At 38.6% G+C, this 18,914-nt stretch overlaps 2 protein-coding genes across 3 annotated transcripts in view; both read right to left on the reverse strand.

Annotated features, from left to right (window-relative positions):
• Window positions 1–5: 5 nt before the first annotated feature.
• slc3a1 (solute carrier family 3 member 1) lies at window positions 6–11,355 on the reverse strand. The gene is made up of 10 exons (XM_053620832.1): window positions 10,526–11,355; window positions 5,742–5,921; window positions 5,475–5,617; window positions 4,771–4,896; window positions 3,989–4,108; window positions 1,402–1,526; window positions 1,086–1,287; window positions 823–999; window positions 617–742; window positions 6–441 (listed from the first exon to the last, which is right to left on the reverse strand). The coding sequence occupies exons 1-10, from the start codon at window positions 10,980–10,982 to the stop codon at window positions 16–18; spliced, it is 2,082 nt and encodes a 693-aa protein (XP_053476807.1). The 5' UTR covers window positions 10,983–11,355; the 3' UTR covers window positions 6–15.
• A 3,668-nt stretch (window positions 11,356–15,023) lies between these two features.
• ppm1ba (protein phosphatase, Mg2+/Mn2+ dependent, 1Ba) overlaps window positions 15,024–18,914 on the reverse strand; it is a 53,254-nt gene continuing 49,363 nt past the window's right edge. For both annotated transcript variants that reach the window (XM_053620835.1, XM_053620836.1), the window contains exon 6: window positions 15,024–17,240. In XM_053620835.1, the coding sequence (XP_053476810.1) occupies window positions 17,211–17,240 (30 nt within the window). In that variant the 3' untranslated portion in view covers window positions 15,024–17,210. The remainder of the gene's footprint in view (window positions 17,241–18,914) is intronic.

Raw genomic sequence — 18,914 nt, forward strand, 5'->3', positions numbered from 1 at the left:
ATTCATGTCACATTCTCAGCACTGGTACATAATATTAAGGGCACTTAGGAAACATGCTTTCTCAGAGATGTAACACTCGGACTCATGGTTGGGGTGAAAGCGCTTACTGGTGGAGTACTTCAGCAGCAGTCCCTGGCCCTTTGAGGTTCTGATTTTGGATTTGGAGAAGCTGCTCGCAGTCGCAGGTTGTGTACTGAAGTGAACAGTCAGATGATCTGGCAGCTCGCTAACAGATGAGAGGTTTGTTTCGGTATCTTCACCAAAGTTCAGGAGTACCAGAAAAGCCTGGTTCAGTCCATCCAGCTCACGCAAGAAGGCAAACACGTTATCATCTGCCCAGACGTAGCAGAACCAGCCTCGAGTCAGTGCTATATCCTTTTCTCTGAGCAGAGCCAGAATGCGATACTGCTCCAGCACTGAGGCAGGGTTAGCCTTCTGAACCTGCACCCACACACACATACATACAGACATAACTGTAGTATTAATGTACATAAAAAAAATTTAAATTCATCAAGAGAATAGTAAGATGTGAAATTAATTAATATTAAGGTACTGAAATAGAAAACATCCTGATTATATTAACATCCTAATTATTGTGAGGTTTAGCAACACCTACCTCTACATTGATGGTGGTGAAGTTTGGACCTATGTCCAACCAGGTACCGTTCTTGCCATCACTAAAGCCAGCATTAAGATTGCTGTTCCACTGCATGGGTGTCCTCTGAGGATCCCGACTTTTAGTCTAGAGAAGATCAGTTGCGTGTTTAAAGCTGTTTTGATAATTTGGGGAAAATGCACCATATAAAGTGCCTTCTCACTTACTGGGTCGAACTTTCCAAAAGGATCCTGGATCACAGAAACATTAACATTCTCCATGCCAATCTCCTCTCCATAGTATGTGGTGGGGGTTCCAGGTAATGTTAACAGCAGCATGTTGACAACGCGGACATATTCCTGACCAGCCCTGGAGCTCATGCGTGGCTTGTCATGATTCCCCACCTACACAGAAACGTTTACAAGTATTATTGTTCAACATTAAAACATTCAAGTCTGTGTGGTTTAAATAAACAGAGCAGGCAACTCACCACCCAGTTTGGCCATTTCCCCTTGGGCATATTTGACATCCAGAGTTCAACCAGTTCCTTTGCTCTCAATCCAGACAGGCCATCGGGGAGGTCCAGCAGATAAAAGTTAAAGGGGAAATCGGCCTCTTTAACAAAATGGGTTCCATAGTACATCATGGTTTTTTCAATTTCTTCATAGTCATATGACTCTGTCACCATAAAACTGTTTGGGTAAAGAAATAAACTATTAGTTTATCTTGGAAAAAAATTAATAAATAAATAAAAGGGTCATTCTTCAGGTTCACACAGGACAGTGTTAAGGAGAAAGCAGGAGTACCGGTAGCGTCCTGGTTCTCTGCTGTATTCATCCATGTCTACTCTCCATTTTCGAAGGATGTCGTGCAGGCCTACCTGCGTGTATGTATAGTCATGGTACAGGTCAAATTCCTTATTCACAGTCTCCTGTAGTGTGAAACATGAAGAAACCAGGAGGAAAATAACATCAGCTGGTGCATGGAGAGCAGAGCATCTCAGAATGATGACCTCTGCATAAGTCCACTTTCTTGTTTTGTGTCTGTATTTTAAAGACCATCATTCTGTGTAAATCTACACACATTTAAGCCACGTTTGCTTAAATAAATGTTAATGTCTTTGAAGAAAAAAAACAACAATATGATAACATTTGTAAGAAGATCTGCAATCAACTAGCCAATCAACTGATTCAGCACAGAATCATGTTTCTGGTTGTGCTTTATACTGTTAGTATCTTTACACCCAGGCTAATCACTACCACCATACAGATATGTTTTTCAAATAAACACTCAAACACCCCTGTACATCACTCAGATGGAAATGTAGATAAAAGTATGTACAACTGCAATCAAAATGATTCAACCTCTATTACAAATCAGGTTTATTGTCAAAATGTACAGACTTTCAGCTGTTTGCAATGAACAAATCAAACAAAAGCAATTGAAATAGTTCAACACAATGAATGCTTCAAGTAGTTTCCCCAAATTCAAATGAAAATGCAACTTATAATGACTTCTCCAGTTTCAAAATTATTCAACCCCCTGAATAGAATCCCTCACAACAGCACAAATATGCAAAACAGGTGTTGTCTCAAGCACACCTGATGCAACTAATCAGGGCTTCATTGAAACACATGAAATACCTCAACTGATTAGGGGTTTGTCGAGTGTCACATTGAGTGCATGTTAGAAATATGGCTAAGTCAAAAGAATGGTCGAAAAAGTTAGGAGAAGATATCATCGCCCTTCACAAACAAGGAAAAGGATACAAAAAGATAGCGAAGGCACTGAATGTTCCTAGAGACACAGTTGGAAGCATAGTTCGCAAGTTCAAAGGAAACTGGTTACACTTCCTGGACGGGGCAGAAAAAGAAAGATATCAACGACTGCAACCAGGTTTCTGAGAAGGCAGGTTGTGAAAAACCCTCAAGTGACTGCGAAAGACCTGCAGCGAGACTCAGGGCAACAAGCACTGAGGTTTCAGTGAGCACAGTAAGGCGCGTACTAAACACAGAAGGTTTCCATGCCAGAACTCCAAGATGTACACCACTACTGACCCAAAAGCACAAGAAAAGTCGGCTCAAAATTATATAAATGAGCCACAGAATTTTGAAATTCTGTTCTATGGAGCGATGAAACAAAACTGGAACTTTTCAGCACGATGGATCAGCGGTATGTCTGGAGGAAGAAGAAAGAAGTAAGAACACTGTCCACAGTCAAGCATGGTGGCTCGGTGATGCTCTGGGGCTGCTTTGTATCCTCTGTCACTGGATGCCTGCAGCGTGTGGAAGGCAAGAAGGATTCATTGATTGTATCAGGAAATCCTAGGAGAAAACGTCATGCCGTCTGTGAGGAAGCTGAAGCTTGGGCGTCATTGGACCTTCCAATAGGACAAATTCCACCGTGGTTTGGTTGCAGAAGAAGTCCTGGAAGATTCTACAGGACCATCACAGTCACCTGACTTGAACCCCATAGAAAATCTCTGGTGGGATTTGAAGAAGGCGTTTGCAGCACGCAAACCCAAGCATATTACTGAACAGGAGGCCATTGCTCATGAGGAATGGGATAAGATTCCTCAGGAAGCTGGTGTCTGGCTATGCATCTCATTTGCAGCAGGTCATAACAACAAAAGAATGCTCTACTAAGTACTGAAGATGCTTGCCATGAAGGGGTTGAATAATTTTGAAACTGGAGAAGTCATTATAAATTGCATTTTCAGTTGAATTTGGAGAAACCACTTGAAGCATTCATTGTGTTGAAGTATTTCAATTGCTGTTGTTAGATTTGTTCATTGCAAACAGCTGAAAGTCTGTAAATTTTGACAATAAACCTGATTTGCAACAGGGGTTGAATCATTTTGATTGCAACTGTGTAAGAAGCCAAGGTTCCATTATACACTCCTCTTCAGTGCTTAGAGAAATAACTCTCTCTCTCTCTCTCTCTCTCTCTCTCTCCTCTCTGATGTTGTGGATGGCATTAAAGAGCTGCCTGTGTGCACTGCTCAGATTTCGAGCTCCTTTGTAACTGTGTCGTATTAAGATAATTGGAATGACTGCCTGGTAAAATCCAGGGAAGTATGCACTAGTAATCTCACTGAGAACAAAGTCACATACAATGCTATTTTTCTTTAAAGCACATTTTAAGAATATTTCTAGCTCATTTAAGCATTAGCGCCTAAATTATTTTAATAAGGAAAGTTGGGGGGGGGGGGGATTACATAATGTAAAGTTTGTCTATTAAACTGGGCATGAGTGAGCTCTAGCATTAGAGAGCTATAATGAGATGTACAATGTTCATCTATAAATGCTCTATCTATAAATACCACTGGCTACGTGGTATTAAACCAGATGACGGTAATAACTGGTTTGTAGTTAAAACTGTACAATGACTCACAGGAGGTTGTTCAGGATCAACCTGGGGTTCGTTCCTCAAATGCGTCGCTTCGAGCATGTGCTTGACAGCGTCCATGCGGAACCCATCCACCCCCTTCTTTAACCAGAAATGGATTATGTCCTGTTAAAGAGAAAGAGGGGCAAATATACAAAGGTTTGAGGGAAATGCAAGTAACCTGGTAATATGCTCAACTTATAATGGTAGGAATCCTAACGGTAAAAGACAATTTCACTAAAGATTGTTAAATCATTCAAACATTAAATCATGAATATGTGCTAAAAGCATATCTATTTCCTCAAAAGTTTTTACATACGAATAACATGTTAGTTTGCATCAGGAAGAGAAGTATAAACCACCACTAAGAACAGCTGATAGCGCTGAGCTATCAGTTTGAAACATAGATGGGGTCAAATGCATAGCTGCTTGTATACTTGACCCTCCTTGTGTTTGCTACCTTTGAAGTGTGTGTCATGTGGTGATGTTAAGCTCATGCGGTGGGCCTGGCGCCCAGGTGAGACACTGTGTGCCTGTGAGCCAGAGATAAAGAGGCCACTGTGACTTGAAAACCACCTGAGAAGATGACAGCCTGCAGGGTATCACGCAGCACACAGCGCTCATTCATTCAGACATTCATTCTCTTTCGCCTTGTCTTTCTCAACATCAGAACATCACAATGACCTCATCGTATATGCAGCATCTACTACTGAACTCAGCATCACAGTACACCAGAAATGCGTACAGTACGTTTATATTAGTGTTGGTTATGCTGTGTGTATGATTACCGTCATCTCCTTTATGACATCAGGGTTACGGAAGTTGAGATCTGGCTGCTCTTTGAGGAACTGATGAAAGTAGCACTGCCCACGAACTGGGTCATACGTCCAGCCCGAGTTCCCAAACACACTCACCTGAGGATGTATCATGCATTAAAACATGGCTGTAATCTTTCAATATTTTAAGATGGTCTGTGTTATCGCAAATTAAGAAGATTCCAAACATCCAACATTTCCATATCGCTTATCCTATACAGGGTCACGGTGAGCCTGGAGCCTACCCAAGAGAACTCGGGGCACAAGGCGGGGGTTACCCTGGACGGGTTGCCAACCCATCGCAGGGCACAATTGCACACAACAGACAATTTGGAAATGCCAATCAGCCTACAGCGCATGTCTTTGGACTGGGGGAGGAAACCCCCGAAAAATGTGGAGAACGGGATTCAAACTCCAAACCTCGGAGGTACAAGGCTAACCATTAAGCTACCATGCCCCCGCCGATTCCATGAGAATGATGAGATTATAAGAATGAGAATTATCTGATGGACTAGTGTCCCAACCGTGGTCAGTGTTCTGGAACCTCTGACCAGGATAAAGCATCAACTAATGATGAATGAATGAATGAAAATGAGAAATAGAATAACAACAACAACAATAATAATAATAATAGTGAAACCTCTCCATCTGCTTATTTGCAGTATGGATTATCATACCCAGTTGTTAGGCGGTTTGTCCTCAGTGCAGTTCACCCAGATATAGAAGTCAGAATAGTATTCAGTGCGGTTACGGCTGAGCTGGAACCAGATGTGCTTATCACTAGTGTGGTTGGGAATGTAGTCCATTATCAGTTTCAGACCTGTGGCAGTCACAGACTTTTGTTACATTCTAACAGGCCACAACACGGTCAAATTACCACCACAAGGTTTGCAATGAAGGCCGTTTTCATTGATGCAAAGGGTTTCGGTTAGATTTATGCTCACCCATGTTATGCATGTTGGACAGCAGGTCATCAAAGTCTGCCATGGTTCCAAAGAGAGGATCGACATCCCTGAAGTCTTCCACATCGTAGCCAAAATCCTTCATGGGAGACTTATAGATAGGGCTGATCCAGATTGCTTTGATGTTTAAGTACTGAAAATGGCTCAGTTTTTCTTTGATGCCTGCATACAAGCATATGTTAGAAAAGGTTATAGATAACCATTTATCTTGAACACAATAAGGTTGTTTTTTGTTTTTTTGTTTTTTTTACATGCCGCACAGGCATGATTATATTTGACCAAGCTTATCTTTATTGCCACCTTGTTCATAAAGTCACTGGAGTCCAGTGTCATTTTTGTCCATTACATAACAATAATCATAGTAAAGAAGCTTCTAGCTAGTGGAAAAACAACTGATAAAAGGTGGTAAAAGAACTGGCTATCAAATATATTCATCCCATGCACCTGTTACATAAACACAGGAGAACGGTTTAAGCTATCCAAAAAGTGATGCATTAAGTTTGAATATGTGTGTGTGTGTGTGTGTAAATTCTCTGAACTCTCTCATTCAAAAACATTCTCTGAATGTGCTGTGATGTACACTAGGAAAGGTTGGCTTCAACTGCAGCTGGGAAGACCATGTAATACGTGTTTACAGATTAGTTCACAGATCGGTGTTTTTGTTGTTTTAAAGAGAAACTGACCTGTCTATAATGAGAATGTGCACAACCAGTTTTGTCAACTTAACCCCCCCCCCCCCATCCCTTCTGAAACTGTGTATTTCTCAAGAGTAAAATAAGGTGGGGAAGCTACATGTATGCAGCTCTGTTCTGCCTCAAGGCGGAGCCTATTTCTGGCCCAGAAAAATTTCAAACATAAATTTGAAATAAAGAAAATACCAAATCCATACATGGCAAAATTGCAAATTAGAGTTCTCAGCTATTACAGAAAATATTATTATTATTATTTTACACTGCAGTATATTATTGTACATATCAGACAGCAACTTTAAGTTTATAATGTTAAGTTTATCTTTTAGTCAACTATATGCTGTAGATAACTGGTTTAAGGTTAAAATAACCTTCAGTGAGTTCTAATCAGTGATAGCAGCTCATGATATTTAATAGAACGGCCAAAAAGAAAATCTCTACTATCCATCCATCCATTTTCTCTACCGCTGGTCCCAGGGAACTCGGGGCACGAGGCGGGGGACACCCTGGACGGGGTGCCAACCCATCACGGGGCACAATCGCGCACACACTCATTCACCCATTCAATTCAAGACAAATACGCAACACCATTTGTGGTTGCTGATTTTAAGCCAAGTTTCAAGTTCATAATCAGGCTGTGTCTCTTCCAAATATCATGCTCTGTGACGAGTAAAGGTGTGCTTGATGTTAGCCTGCTCTTCCATTCAAATCACACTAAACTTACTGTTCTGTCATTTGTCCCGTCGTGGAATTGGTACTTTGATCAGACAATATTTGATTAGTCTAATCTCCAAGAATGTAATCCATTTTTATTACACTGCATTTCAGCATTTAGCACGCAGAATCTAAGGGGCGTTTCACTGAGTGTACTCACTTGACATGACGTGAGTGTCAAAGATAGGCTGTGTGAATCTATAGTCTATGACAGAAAGAAATCAGCCCCAGTCTCTATGTATCTTTATTTACGACCATTGATATAAATCTGCTGAAATTGCTGCCACACAAGAAAAAGGTCAATTCCCATCAACATCTTGTTAATACGAGACACATTTCATTGTGATTACAAGAAAACATCTCATTTTATGAGAAGAAAAAAAAACACATAGGAGGTGAGGTCTGCCCATTTTTTGTCTGGGATTTGAGAATTCTTTGTAATGTGTGTAGACTAGTGACAGTACCTAAGTCTACAACACTCAGTAACATTAAAATCTCACTGTGGTTTAAGCATAAAGCAAAAAAATTATGTCAAAAAATAATTCTGTCAAATGTTCAGTTTGTCACAACCACTAGTAAGCACGAGGGCTTTACTGTAAAAACGAGCTCAATTATGTTGCTTATGATAGCACATTTATTTCAGAATAACAAGATTCTTGTACAGTAATAACGATTGTTTTCTTGTAGTGAGGACACTTTTCTCATACTAACCAGATGCTCTGTTGTAGTAACAAGATCCTTTTCTCGTAAAAACCATTCTGAAAAAAAATAGTAACCATCACAGATATTCGAATGGTTTCCACTACAAATACCAGTACAAACCATCAGCTGTTAACCATTAAAACCATTACCAAATGGTTTCCATTATGTAATAGGACGTATTAAGGACGTAGGTCCTTAATGGTATCCACTAGACATAACATGCCACCAGCAGAAGGCATTAAATTACCAGTAGAGACCCACAGGGACCATTACAGCATCCATTAAAACCAATACAATTCCCATTATAAACATTAAAATCATTGCAAATACTATGAGGGTTTCTATTGTTTTGTTGTTTTTTTCAGTAGGAAACGAGATGTTTTCTTGTAGTGAGAACACTTCTTGTACGAAACAGTACAGCTTTCTTGTAGTAAAAATATGCTTTTCTAGTAATAACGAGATGTTTTCTTGCAGTAACAACACTTTTCTAGTAATAACGAGATGTTTTCTTGCAGTAACAACACTTTTCTAGTAATAACAACACTTTTCTAGTAATAACGAGATGTTTTCTTGTAGTAACCACACTTTTCTAGTAATAACGAGATGTTTTCTTGTAGTAACAACACTTTTCTTGTAGTAACAACACTTTTCTAGTAGTAACGAGATGTTTTCTTGTAGTAACAACACTTTTCTAGTAATAACGAGATGCTTTCTTGTAGTAACAACACTTCTAGTAATAACGAGATGTTTCCTTACGGTAACAACACTTTTCTAACAATAATGAGATGTTTTCTTGTAGTAACAACACTTTTCTAACAATAATGAGATGTTTTCTTGTAGTAACACTTTTCTAGTAATAATGAGATGTTTTCTCGTAGTAACAACACTTTTCTTGTAGTAACAACACTTTTCTAGTAGTAACGAGATGTTTTCTTGTAGTAACAACACTTTTCTAGTAATAACGAGATGTTTTCTTGTAGTAACAACACTTTTCTAGTAATAACGAGATGTATCCTTGTAGTAACAACACTTTTCTAGTAATAACGAGATGTTTTCTTGTAGTAACAACACTTTTCTAGTAATAACGAGAGGTTTTCTCGTAGTAACAACACTTTTCTAGTAATAACGAGATGTTTTCTCGTAGTAACACTTTTCTAGTAATAACGAGATGTTTTCTCGTAGTAACAACACTTTTCTAGTAGTAACAACACTTTTCTAGTAATAACGAGATGTTCCCTTGTAGTAACAACACTTTTCTAGTAATAACGAGATGTTTTCTCGTAGTAACAACACTTTTCTAGTAATAACGAGATGTTTTCTCGTAGTAACAACACTTTTCTAGTAATAAGGAGATGTTTTCTCGTAGTAACAACACTTTTCTAGTAATAACGAGATGTTTCCTCGTAGTAACAAAACTTTTCTAGTAATAACGAGATGTTTCCTCGTAGTAACAACACTTTTCTAGTAATAACGAGATGTTTTCTCGTAGTAACAACACTTTTCTAGTAATAATGAGATGTTTCCTTGTAGTAACAACTCTTTTCTTGTAGTAACAACACTTTTCTAGTAGTAACGAGATGTTTTCTCGTAGTAACAACACTTTTCTAGTAATAACGAGATGTTTTCTTGTAGTAACAACACTTTTCTAGTAATAACGAGATGTTTTCTTGTAGTAACTACACTTTTCTAGTAATAATGAGATGTTTTCTTGTAGTAACAACACTTTTCTAGTAATAATGAGATGTTTCCTTGTAGTAACAACACTTTTCTTGTAGTAACAACACTTTTCTAGTAATAACGAGATGATTTCTCGTAGTAACAACACTTTTCTAGTAATAACGAGATGTTTTCTTGTAGTAACAACACTTTTCTAGTAATAATGAGACGTTTTCTTGTAGTAACAACACTTTTCTAGTAATAACGAGATGTTTTCTTGTAGTAACACCACTTTTCTAGTAATAATGAGACGTTTTCTTGTAGTAACAACACTTTTCTAGTAATAATGAGATGTTTCCTTGTAGTAACAACACTTTTCTTGTAGTAACAACACTTTTCTAGTAGTAACGAGATGTTTTCTCGTAGTAACAACACTTTTCTAGTAATAACGAGATGTTTTCTTGTAGTAACAACACTTTTCTAGTAATTACGAGATGTTTTCTTGTAGTAACTACACTTTTCTAGTAATAACGAGATGATTTCTCGTAGTAACAACTCTTTTCTAGTAATAACGAGATGTTTTCTCGTAGTAACAACTCTTTTCTAGTAATAACGAGATGTTTTCTCATAGTAACAACACTTTTCTAGTAATAACGAGATGTTTCCTCGTAGTAACAACACTTTTCTAGTAATAACGAGATGTTTTCTCGTAGTAACTACACTTTTCTAGTAATAATGAGATGTTTCCTTGTAGTAACAACTCTTTTCTTGTAGTAACAACACTTTTCTAGTAGTAACGAGATGTTTTCTCGTAGTAACAACACTTTTCTAGTAATAACGAGATGTTTCCTCGTAGTAACAACACTTTTCTAGTAATAACGAGATGCTGGTTTTGTAAAGCCTTCTCTCAGCTGAAAAACTAAGCCTGTCTGGGTCGTGAGTCGCTTTTGTTGCCGGTGTGAACGAATCTAGTTTGTAAGTACATTGTGTAGAGCACATGTTTACCGTTGAGGTCTCCGACACCGTCCCCGTCGGAGTCTCTGAATGAGCGGGGGTAAATCTGATACACCGGCGTGGTTTGCCACCAGCTCAGGCAGGCTGGAGAGAGGATTATGAGCGTGATGGTGAGCGCGATGAGCGCCAGAGTGCACGCCACCGTCAGCCAGAAGAGGATTTCTCTCGGTACGCGGTATCGAGCCTGACTGGAGTATAACAGCAGCACTTCTTTGGGCATCCCGGCGTACGGTTTAATCTGCGTGTACGCGCTTTCCGCCTCTCCAGCTCTCCCCGGGACGCGCTGCTCCTGTCCGGGACTCGTGTTGTCCTCTTCATCATCCTGAAAAGCCGCGTTTTCAGTATATTCCTTGAGCTCCACAGATAAGTTTTTGTCATCTCGGGTTACGCTCATTTTGAGGGCAGGAGTTTCTGGGTGGACGTGTTGTTTTTCTAGTCTCAGCACCATCAAATAACACTGTGAGTCAGGACGTACTCTTTTATACTCCTTCTTACAACGTCTACAACCTCCTCAAGGCCAGAGTTCGCAGTTTCTCTCTCTCCCTCTCTCTCACTCACACACACACACCCTCCACCCTCCACCTTCTGTTAATCCTCACACACGGAGTAGCGTTAAACTGCTTTTAATGCTGTTTTGTTTGTATTGTTGTAGCTAGCCATGCTTTACTTACACGCTAACCGAAGCAACCAAAAGGAAACCTGTCCGGGAAAAGAAATGTCCCCACTGTCTGGATTAAAACTGTCTTTAGTCTCCATAAAGACATGTAGTGTATAAACCCACAGAGTTACTGCGTGTGCCAGCCAGGCAGTCGATGAATTTCATAGTACTGTAGCCACATAATGCTATGCTACAACTACATCTGATGCTAACCTGCTGAAACACAAAACAACACAAACCGTCAAATGAAGTCGAATGGCTTCCACTACAAATACCATTATAAACCATCAGGTAATCATTTAAACTGTTATCATTATTCGTCCTTAATGGTATCCGATAGACATAACATGCCACTCATAGAAGGCAACAAATGACAAGTAGAGACCAATAGGAACCATTACAGTTTCCATGAAAACCAGTACAATTCCCATTATAACCATGACAAATTCTATGAGGGTTTCTGGGTTTTGTTTTTCCAGCAGGGTAACCTTACTAACCAAAACAATATCTGGTAGATTCCCAAACCCCCTAAATGGGGACCAGCCACAAGTCAAGTCTCCCAGGTATAAAATGACCCTCATGAAGACTTTTGGTCACAATAACACACACTAATACACATTCAGAGTTGTGTTACTGCTTTTGTGAGCTATTTCCACTGATTCCGACATGATGCAATGTTATACCTACTCCTAACGCTAAGTTTAGCATCCACGAAATATGGGGGGATAAAAGGGACCAGTCATGTCCATCATCATCCTCAGGAGGACCTTTTGGGTCTCAAAAAGAAAAACACACACGTGATAGGGCATATAGAATATATTGATTATACTTTATCAATATGTGTAACCAACATTTAGAATTATTACTTAGAAGCATAATCTAATAAATCCATATTAATTAACAAGCATAATCTACATGTATAATCAATATTATACAGAAGCATAATCTAATTAATCCGTATTATATAGAAGCATAATCTAATAAATCCATATTAATTAACAAGCATAATCTACATGTATAATCAATATTATATAAAAGCATAATCTAATTAATCTGTATTATATAGAAGCATAATCTAATAAATCCATATTAATTAACAAGCATAATCTACATGTATAATCAATATTATATAGAAGCATAATCTAAAATCATAGAACACTTTTTGATCAATTTGTATTCCGTTAGATGATTATCGTTATGTCTTACTGAACAGTAATTGTTTTTCTGTATCAGCCTGCACCTTTCTGCACAGCAATAAGTTGTCATTAAGTATTCGCTGAAACTACTTTAGTAAGTAAACAACCTTGAGGCCGGATACTAATTAACGAGGTAGGTTAGGGCCTCAGGAAGCGAGACAGATATCAGTTAGGAAGGCAGATAGAAACAGACAGAAGCTCATTGAGACATAAAAAGAGAGTGTTGGTCAGAGAGAAGCAAAATAAAACAAAGACCCTGAGTGAAACTTTTGTAAAAAATAAATAAATAAATAAATAAAAAGATTTTTTAAAAGAAACCTTGTCCTCATAAAACCTTTTCAAGAAAAACAACCAACTGCGCATGCTCCACAAATTTAAGAGAACATATAGACATGAATAATTAATAGTGGAAGAAGATTGGTCTGTCTTTAATGAGAAAACACACCCTAACAAACCCTGCCTAAGATGAGTTCACTGTGGAGAAAGGTAGAAAAAGGGCTGTGTGTGTTTGTTTAATTTAGACTTTCTGCAGAATGTCTCACTTTATTGTTTCAATAAAGTTTGCTTACTTTTTGGCATCTACAAACCCTCCGTCTCTGAAGTTTTTTTTTTTAATGGAAAGATTGTTTTCGACGACAGTTAGTAAGGTGGGAAATTGACAATTATATTAAGGAAAAACTTGAAAATAGACAACTAAGAGAAATTAATACCTTCATTTTCTCAATCTGGGAAGAAACCTTATTCTAGGACTTGGGCACCAAATTATAATCCTCACAAAGTCTGCACACCCAGATCACATTTTTAATACACCTTCACTGCTTGAAGCACGTTGCTTGCACAGGTTAAGATGAACAACACAGGTTTTCCAAATGATCAAGGAACCCACTGTGGACTACTGGCAGACCAAGAGGAGCCCCCCCATTTAAATAAATGGGGCTCAGAGAGAGTGCGTGGCAGGCTTTTATTTCCTGGGTGTCCGCATCTCTGAGGACCTCATCTCAGCTATCACACCTCCACCCTGATCAAGAAAACACTTTAGCATATTTATTTCATGAGGAGTCTTGAAGAGCTTTTATCACTGTACCTTCACGTGTATAATGATGATAAGTCTTTATTAATCACATATACACAGTGAAATTCTTTTCTCCTCATGTTAGGAAGTTGGGGTCAGAGCGCAGGGTCAGGGATGATACAGTGCCCCTAGAGCAGAGAGGGTTAAGAGCCTTTCTCAAGGGCCCAACAGTGGCAGCGCTGGGGCTTGAACCCCCGACTTTCTGATCAGTAACCCAGAGCCTTAACTGCCCCATACTGTGTGGTATTGTGGCCACTTAGTCTCTGACTGGAAGGCCCTCCAACACATCATTGGTGCCCAGCTACCCTCCATCACAGACATGGTCTATGAAGGGTGAAAGGCATCGTCACCGACATCATGCACCCCAACCACACACTGCTCACTCTTCTCCCATCCAGGAAGCACTAAGAGAGTCTCCGCTGCCATACCAGTCAGCCAAGGAAGCCCCTCAGAAATCAACTTACTGAAGACCTCACAATTACTACTCCCCATTTTCCAACCCCTGTTGCAGTTTGCACTCAGATTAATTTATACCGTCGCACAGTTTGCACACGCACTAAACTTTAATCGGTTTACCCAGTCTTGCACATTCTCCTACATTCTCTCACCTTATATTCAGTCGTACTGTTGTACATTGGATTCCACTCATTTCAATGCACACCCCCCCCCCCCCATTTTACTGTACTCACTTATTTTAATCCATGTTTCTCATGCCTTATATTCCATTTGCACTGTTGATACCATGTCATCTGCACTGTTTTTTTTAAAACTCGTATGTCATTTGCACGTCACTTTGCACTTCACTGCCACCCTGCCTCGTTATCTATTTCGCACTTTATGCTCAAGGCTACTTGCTGTTTTGCACTTCTGGTTACATGCAAACCTTTGTACTTGTACTCTGCTTTGTACTTGTACTCTGTTCAATGACAAAGTTGAATCAAATCTAGTTATCTGAACATTTTGCTGAAAAATGCTCAAACACTGTCCCTAACAAACAAAACCAGTGCTTAACTCAAAGTACATTATGATAAGCAGATTATTCACGGTCATTTGATGAGCCATAGACTAACTTCTAACATACTACTTGCACACAGATTAATCAATACCAAAATCCACCCCCAGACTCTTGCTTGTAATACAGCAGACATGTTTGGACCAAAAAGGCAAAGGTTTAATAAATAAATAATAAAAAAATAAAATAAAAAAAGGAGTATCAGGTAATGCCATGCTGATGAGTTTCACAAGCCAGTTCATGTTGTAGTTCAAGTCTGACTCCCAAAGTACAGTACCTGAGCCTAGAACTCTCTGAAAGTCCTTGAGGACATTTTTATTATTTCTGAATACCTCTGTAATTAAATTACTCACAGAAAGAGTTTGTGTGGTGAAAATCATAACCACAGAAAAGATCAACTGTTCCTATGACATTTTACTAGGTCAAGCTTTCACAAAGTAGCATACTGTATCAACTTTGTATTTAGAGAATATTACACTAAATAAAATCCAAAGCACTCCAACTGGCCTCTTACACAAGGCATTTTAACACTAGAATACAAGATGAGAAACAGCTTTTAATTGATCTTTTTATTGTTCTGCTCAAGTTCACCATTAACCATGACTGTAGACATCTGTGACTCTTGAAAATGCATTTGAGCAAAACAAGTATTACACTTGTACGCCAAGTTTGAAAATAATACATAAATTCATCATAAAGCTTGTATCCATGTTCAGCTAACCAAACAAAAAAAAACAAACAAAAAAAAAAAAAAAACATGATTTTACAATACACTCTGAGGAGGGGAGGGAAGGCAGACTGATTCAAGAGTTCTGTTGTGCATGATAAAAGTCAGAACCGAGGCCAGGGGGGGGGGGGGCAGAGATATGATACAGAGAAGATTGGAGCAGAGAAGTAGTGTGGCTTCACTGGGCACCAAGAATTCCTTTTAGCCTACTGTTCTTAGAGAGCTATGTTACATAAGCACATAACTTCTGAGTATGTGTAAAATAATTCACACTTCTGTCTTCACATACCAGCCAACACACAACCACATACACACCGGTCATTCCATGTCAAATCACTTGAAAGGTTTCTAAATCACCCATCATAGAAGCTGCTGCCGAATGATAACAAATCAAGGACGTATAAATACAAAAAAAACCAAATCAAACGAACTGTCATTCTGTGCTAATAGTCATCTTCTAACTCTCAGTAATAAAATAGTACTTTTATACTGGCACAAAAGTTTTTACAAAGTTTAACTAAATTAAAACATGAATCCCGAACATAAAACGGCTGGAATTATAGAGGGGGTTAAACAGCATCTTTGTCATGTCCCTTTAAATATTTCACATAACATTTCTTCACTACACACACACACACACACACACACACACACACAGTTGCTAATACAGGAAACTGAGATGGCTATTATTCGTATGTTCGTTTTTCACTTTCGAGGTCATCCAAATCAGGGCACAGGTATTTACAACTAACAGGCTAGATAACTTGGTAAAAACTGAAATATCCTGATGTGAACCGTCAGTGTTTGACATATCATTAACCCTCTGATATGTTTAGACATTTATTTTGGAAGATCGGAGCCAACGGCAATTCGATTATTGAGAGTTGAAGAGTTAATAGATGTGAATATAAAACAGCTGAAGTTTCGTTACAATGTCATCACATTGCAAGCATGCAAAAAAAACAATTAAACAAAAAAAAAAAAACCAGTAGCTCTAAGGTGTTTGTGGTGGGTGACATCAAACCATGATGATTTCACACAGAATAACTCAGGCACACAAACCTGTCACATGTATTGCTTCTTAAACAGTAAGCCATAAATGACACTGTACTCAAAGAGGAAAAAAAAAATAGATCAACTATATATATATATATATATATATATATATATATATATATATATATATATATAACACACACACACGCACATATATACACACACACACGCACATACATACATACATACATTCACTCTATATAATCTATATTATCTGAAACAGCAGGATTAAAAGCTTATAACAACCAAACAAGTAATAAACTACAGAATGAAGCAATATTGATGCAGTCTCTCTCCTTCAGCGTCTATCAGAGCACATGTGGGTGGGCAGTGGGGTGTAAAAGGTGCAAAAAAGCTGTCAAACTTCAAACTTTTCCACACAGGTTATGTAGTAATGTAGCAAGTCCTCCAGACATGTTCCACATGCAATAGTCAGTCAAGGAAATCCTGATTAAAGCCAGTGATGGTCCATACCCCCCAGGTTTAGAGGGTAGCAGTGGTCTCAAGTTGCCTGGCTGCTCTATTGTGCTCGGAGGGGGGGGAGGGGGTGAAAGCTATGAAACAGCCACTAGCCCAAGTCCCCTATCCGAAGCCGCTTAGAAAAAGGCACCACAACGCTTATGGGCGTGCACTGCTCCATAGCCAAGTTTCAACAAGAACACCGACAACCACAAAGGGGGGAGGGGGAAGAAAAAAAAAAGCACAAAAACTGTCTTTACGGTTTGATGTATACTTTCTAAAGCTAAAGTTCTCTTTCCCTCATGTTTTTGCAAAAAAAAAAAAAAAAAAATAGTAGTCTGTAATCCTTTTGGGCAGACTATTTACCATTGTACTTCAAATTATTAATGATGACCCAAATCAATATGGAAATTTTATAAAAAAGTGGAACAAAAGTATGAAGGGTGTCTCGTGAACAGAGGGATCCTTTAAGGCTGTAGGCCCTCAGGGTGGGCAGCTACCAGGGGTCCTCCAGGTCTGCACCGTTCTATAGAGAGCAGAGGTAGCAGAGGGGAAAATGACAACAGGAAGAGAAGGACAAAGTTAGTTATTAAGGTAAAAGTACTTTATTTTTCACTTAAAGCAGGATAAACAAACACTAGCTCTGGTATATATTCCATGCCTCAATGAAAAATTGTAAATCAAGCTTTTTTAAAAAAATAAATAAAAATAATTAATTAAAAGTATATAAAATGTTCAAGGCACAAGAGCAAAGACATGAAACAAAGAGTAAAACAAGAATAGACCTGTATAGTTTAAACCAAATGAAACCAATCAAAGATGAAGTGAACCAGCTTTCTCAAATAATTACTCTCATACAACCCCTGTGAGATGTCCAATCTGACTCTACACTACCAGGAGTAGACGTGCGTCAATATTACATTTCCATATTCTATTACCGCCAGGGACAGAGGGTTTATCCCTCAACACATCTCCACAGCCCATCATGTTTGTCAGGGGTTCTGTGTCCTGATGCAAAGCAGAGTTACCATCACCACACTGAGGTTGATTATTTTCCTATAACAGCATGTGTTTTATTCCTTGTACACCAGAGCAATTTGCCAAGAAAGACATTTTTAATTTAGTCATTAACAATACATCATGCTTTTAAAATCAAAAGTCAAAGAAGCTTCACCATATCAATGAGTATGTGTTTTTCATTTTTTAGAATCTGTTTATTACTCATTTGTGGCTCATCCTCCACACAAGACCCCTGTGTATGAGCTGTTCCTATAGAAACGATAACATATTAGAAGGAGTGCATTAATTCAGTATAAACCCTTCATTTGTATTACTGCTGGAACTATGGCCAAAGCCGTCCAGTAACAGAAATTTAATCAATACTTTCTAACAATATTAGAGATGTCAACAGCACTGTAGTATAACTTTTAATAATTAGCTAGCTACAGGCACAGCGTTATTTGAAGTTACTGTCATTTGTGCAGTTTCTGTAGACCACCACCTCCTGTCCTCAATGGCACAGGACTTGCCCAAAACACCACTGTAGTGAAGTGTAATGAAAATTTCTCCTCCTGGAAGAACTCACATTTGGTTGTTTATTACTGAATGTCAAACGATGTAACGTACTTAAGAAGTCATAAAACATTCATTCACAGATTGTGTGCTGTCAGGATCAATCACTTGATCAACTCGCAATCTAATAATAAACAGATTTTTAAAAATGAAAACTGGACAAAACTGAGATCATTATTATTGGAACACCTACTCTTACGAAAAATATCCTTTATGAGCTTACTTGTGACATTGATGGAACTCTCATTAAACCATGTAGTACTGTAAAAAAAAAAAAAATGTAGGCATTGTCTCACCTTTGAAGCTCATATAAACTAATCTAAAACTGGATTCTTTCACCTTCATCGCATTGCTCACTTCTGTCCCTTCATTAGCCTCAGAGATGCTGAAACACTGGATCATGCATTTATATCCTCACGTCCTGCCTATTGCAATGCACTCCTTATTGGTTTACCTGCTAATTCCATTGCTAGGTTGCAATATATTCAAAACTCAGTCGCTAGACTTCTTACACGTACCAAGTGCTCAGCTCGCATTACTCAATCCTGTCTGAACTGCATTGGCTATCGGTTTCGTTTTGCATTAATTATGAAATAATCCTGCTTACATTCAAATCACGTGAACTGCT

This window comes from Ictalurus furcatus, chromosome 3 (assembly GCF_023375685.1).
Source record: "Ictalurus furcatus strain D&B chromosome 3, Billie_1.0, whole genome shotgun sequence".
Taxonomy (NCBI): Eukaryota; Metazoa; Chordata; class Actinopteri; order Siluriformes; family Ictaluridae; genus Ictalurus; species Ictalurus furcatus.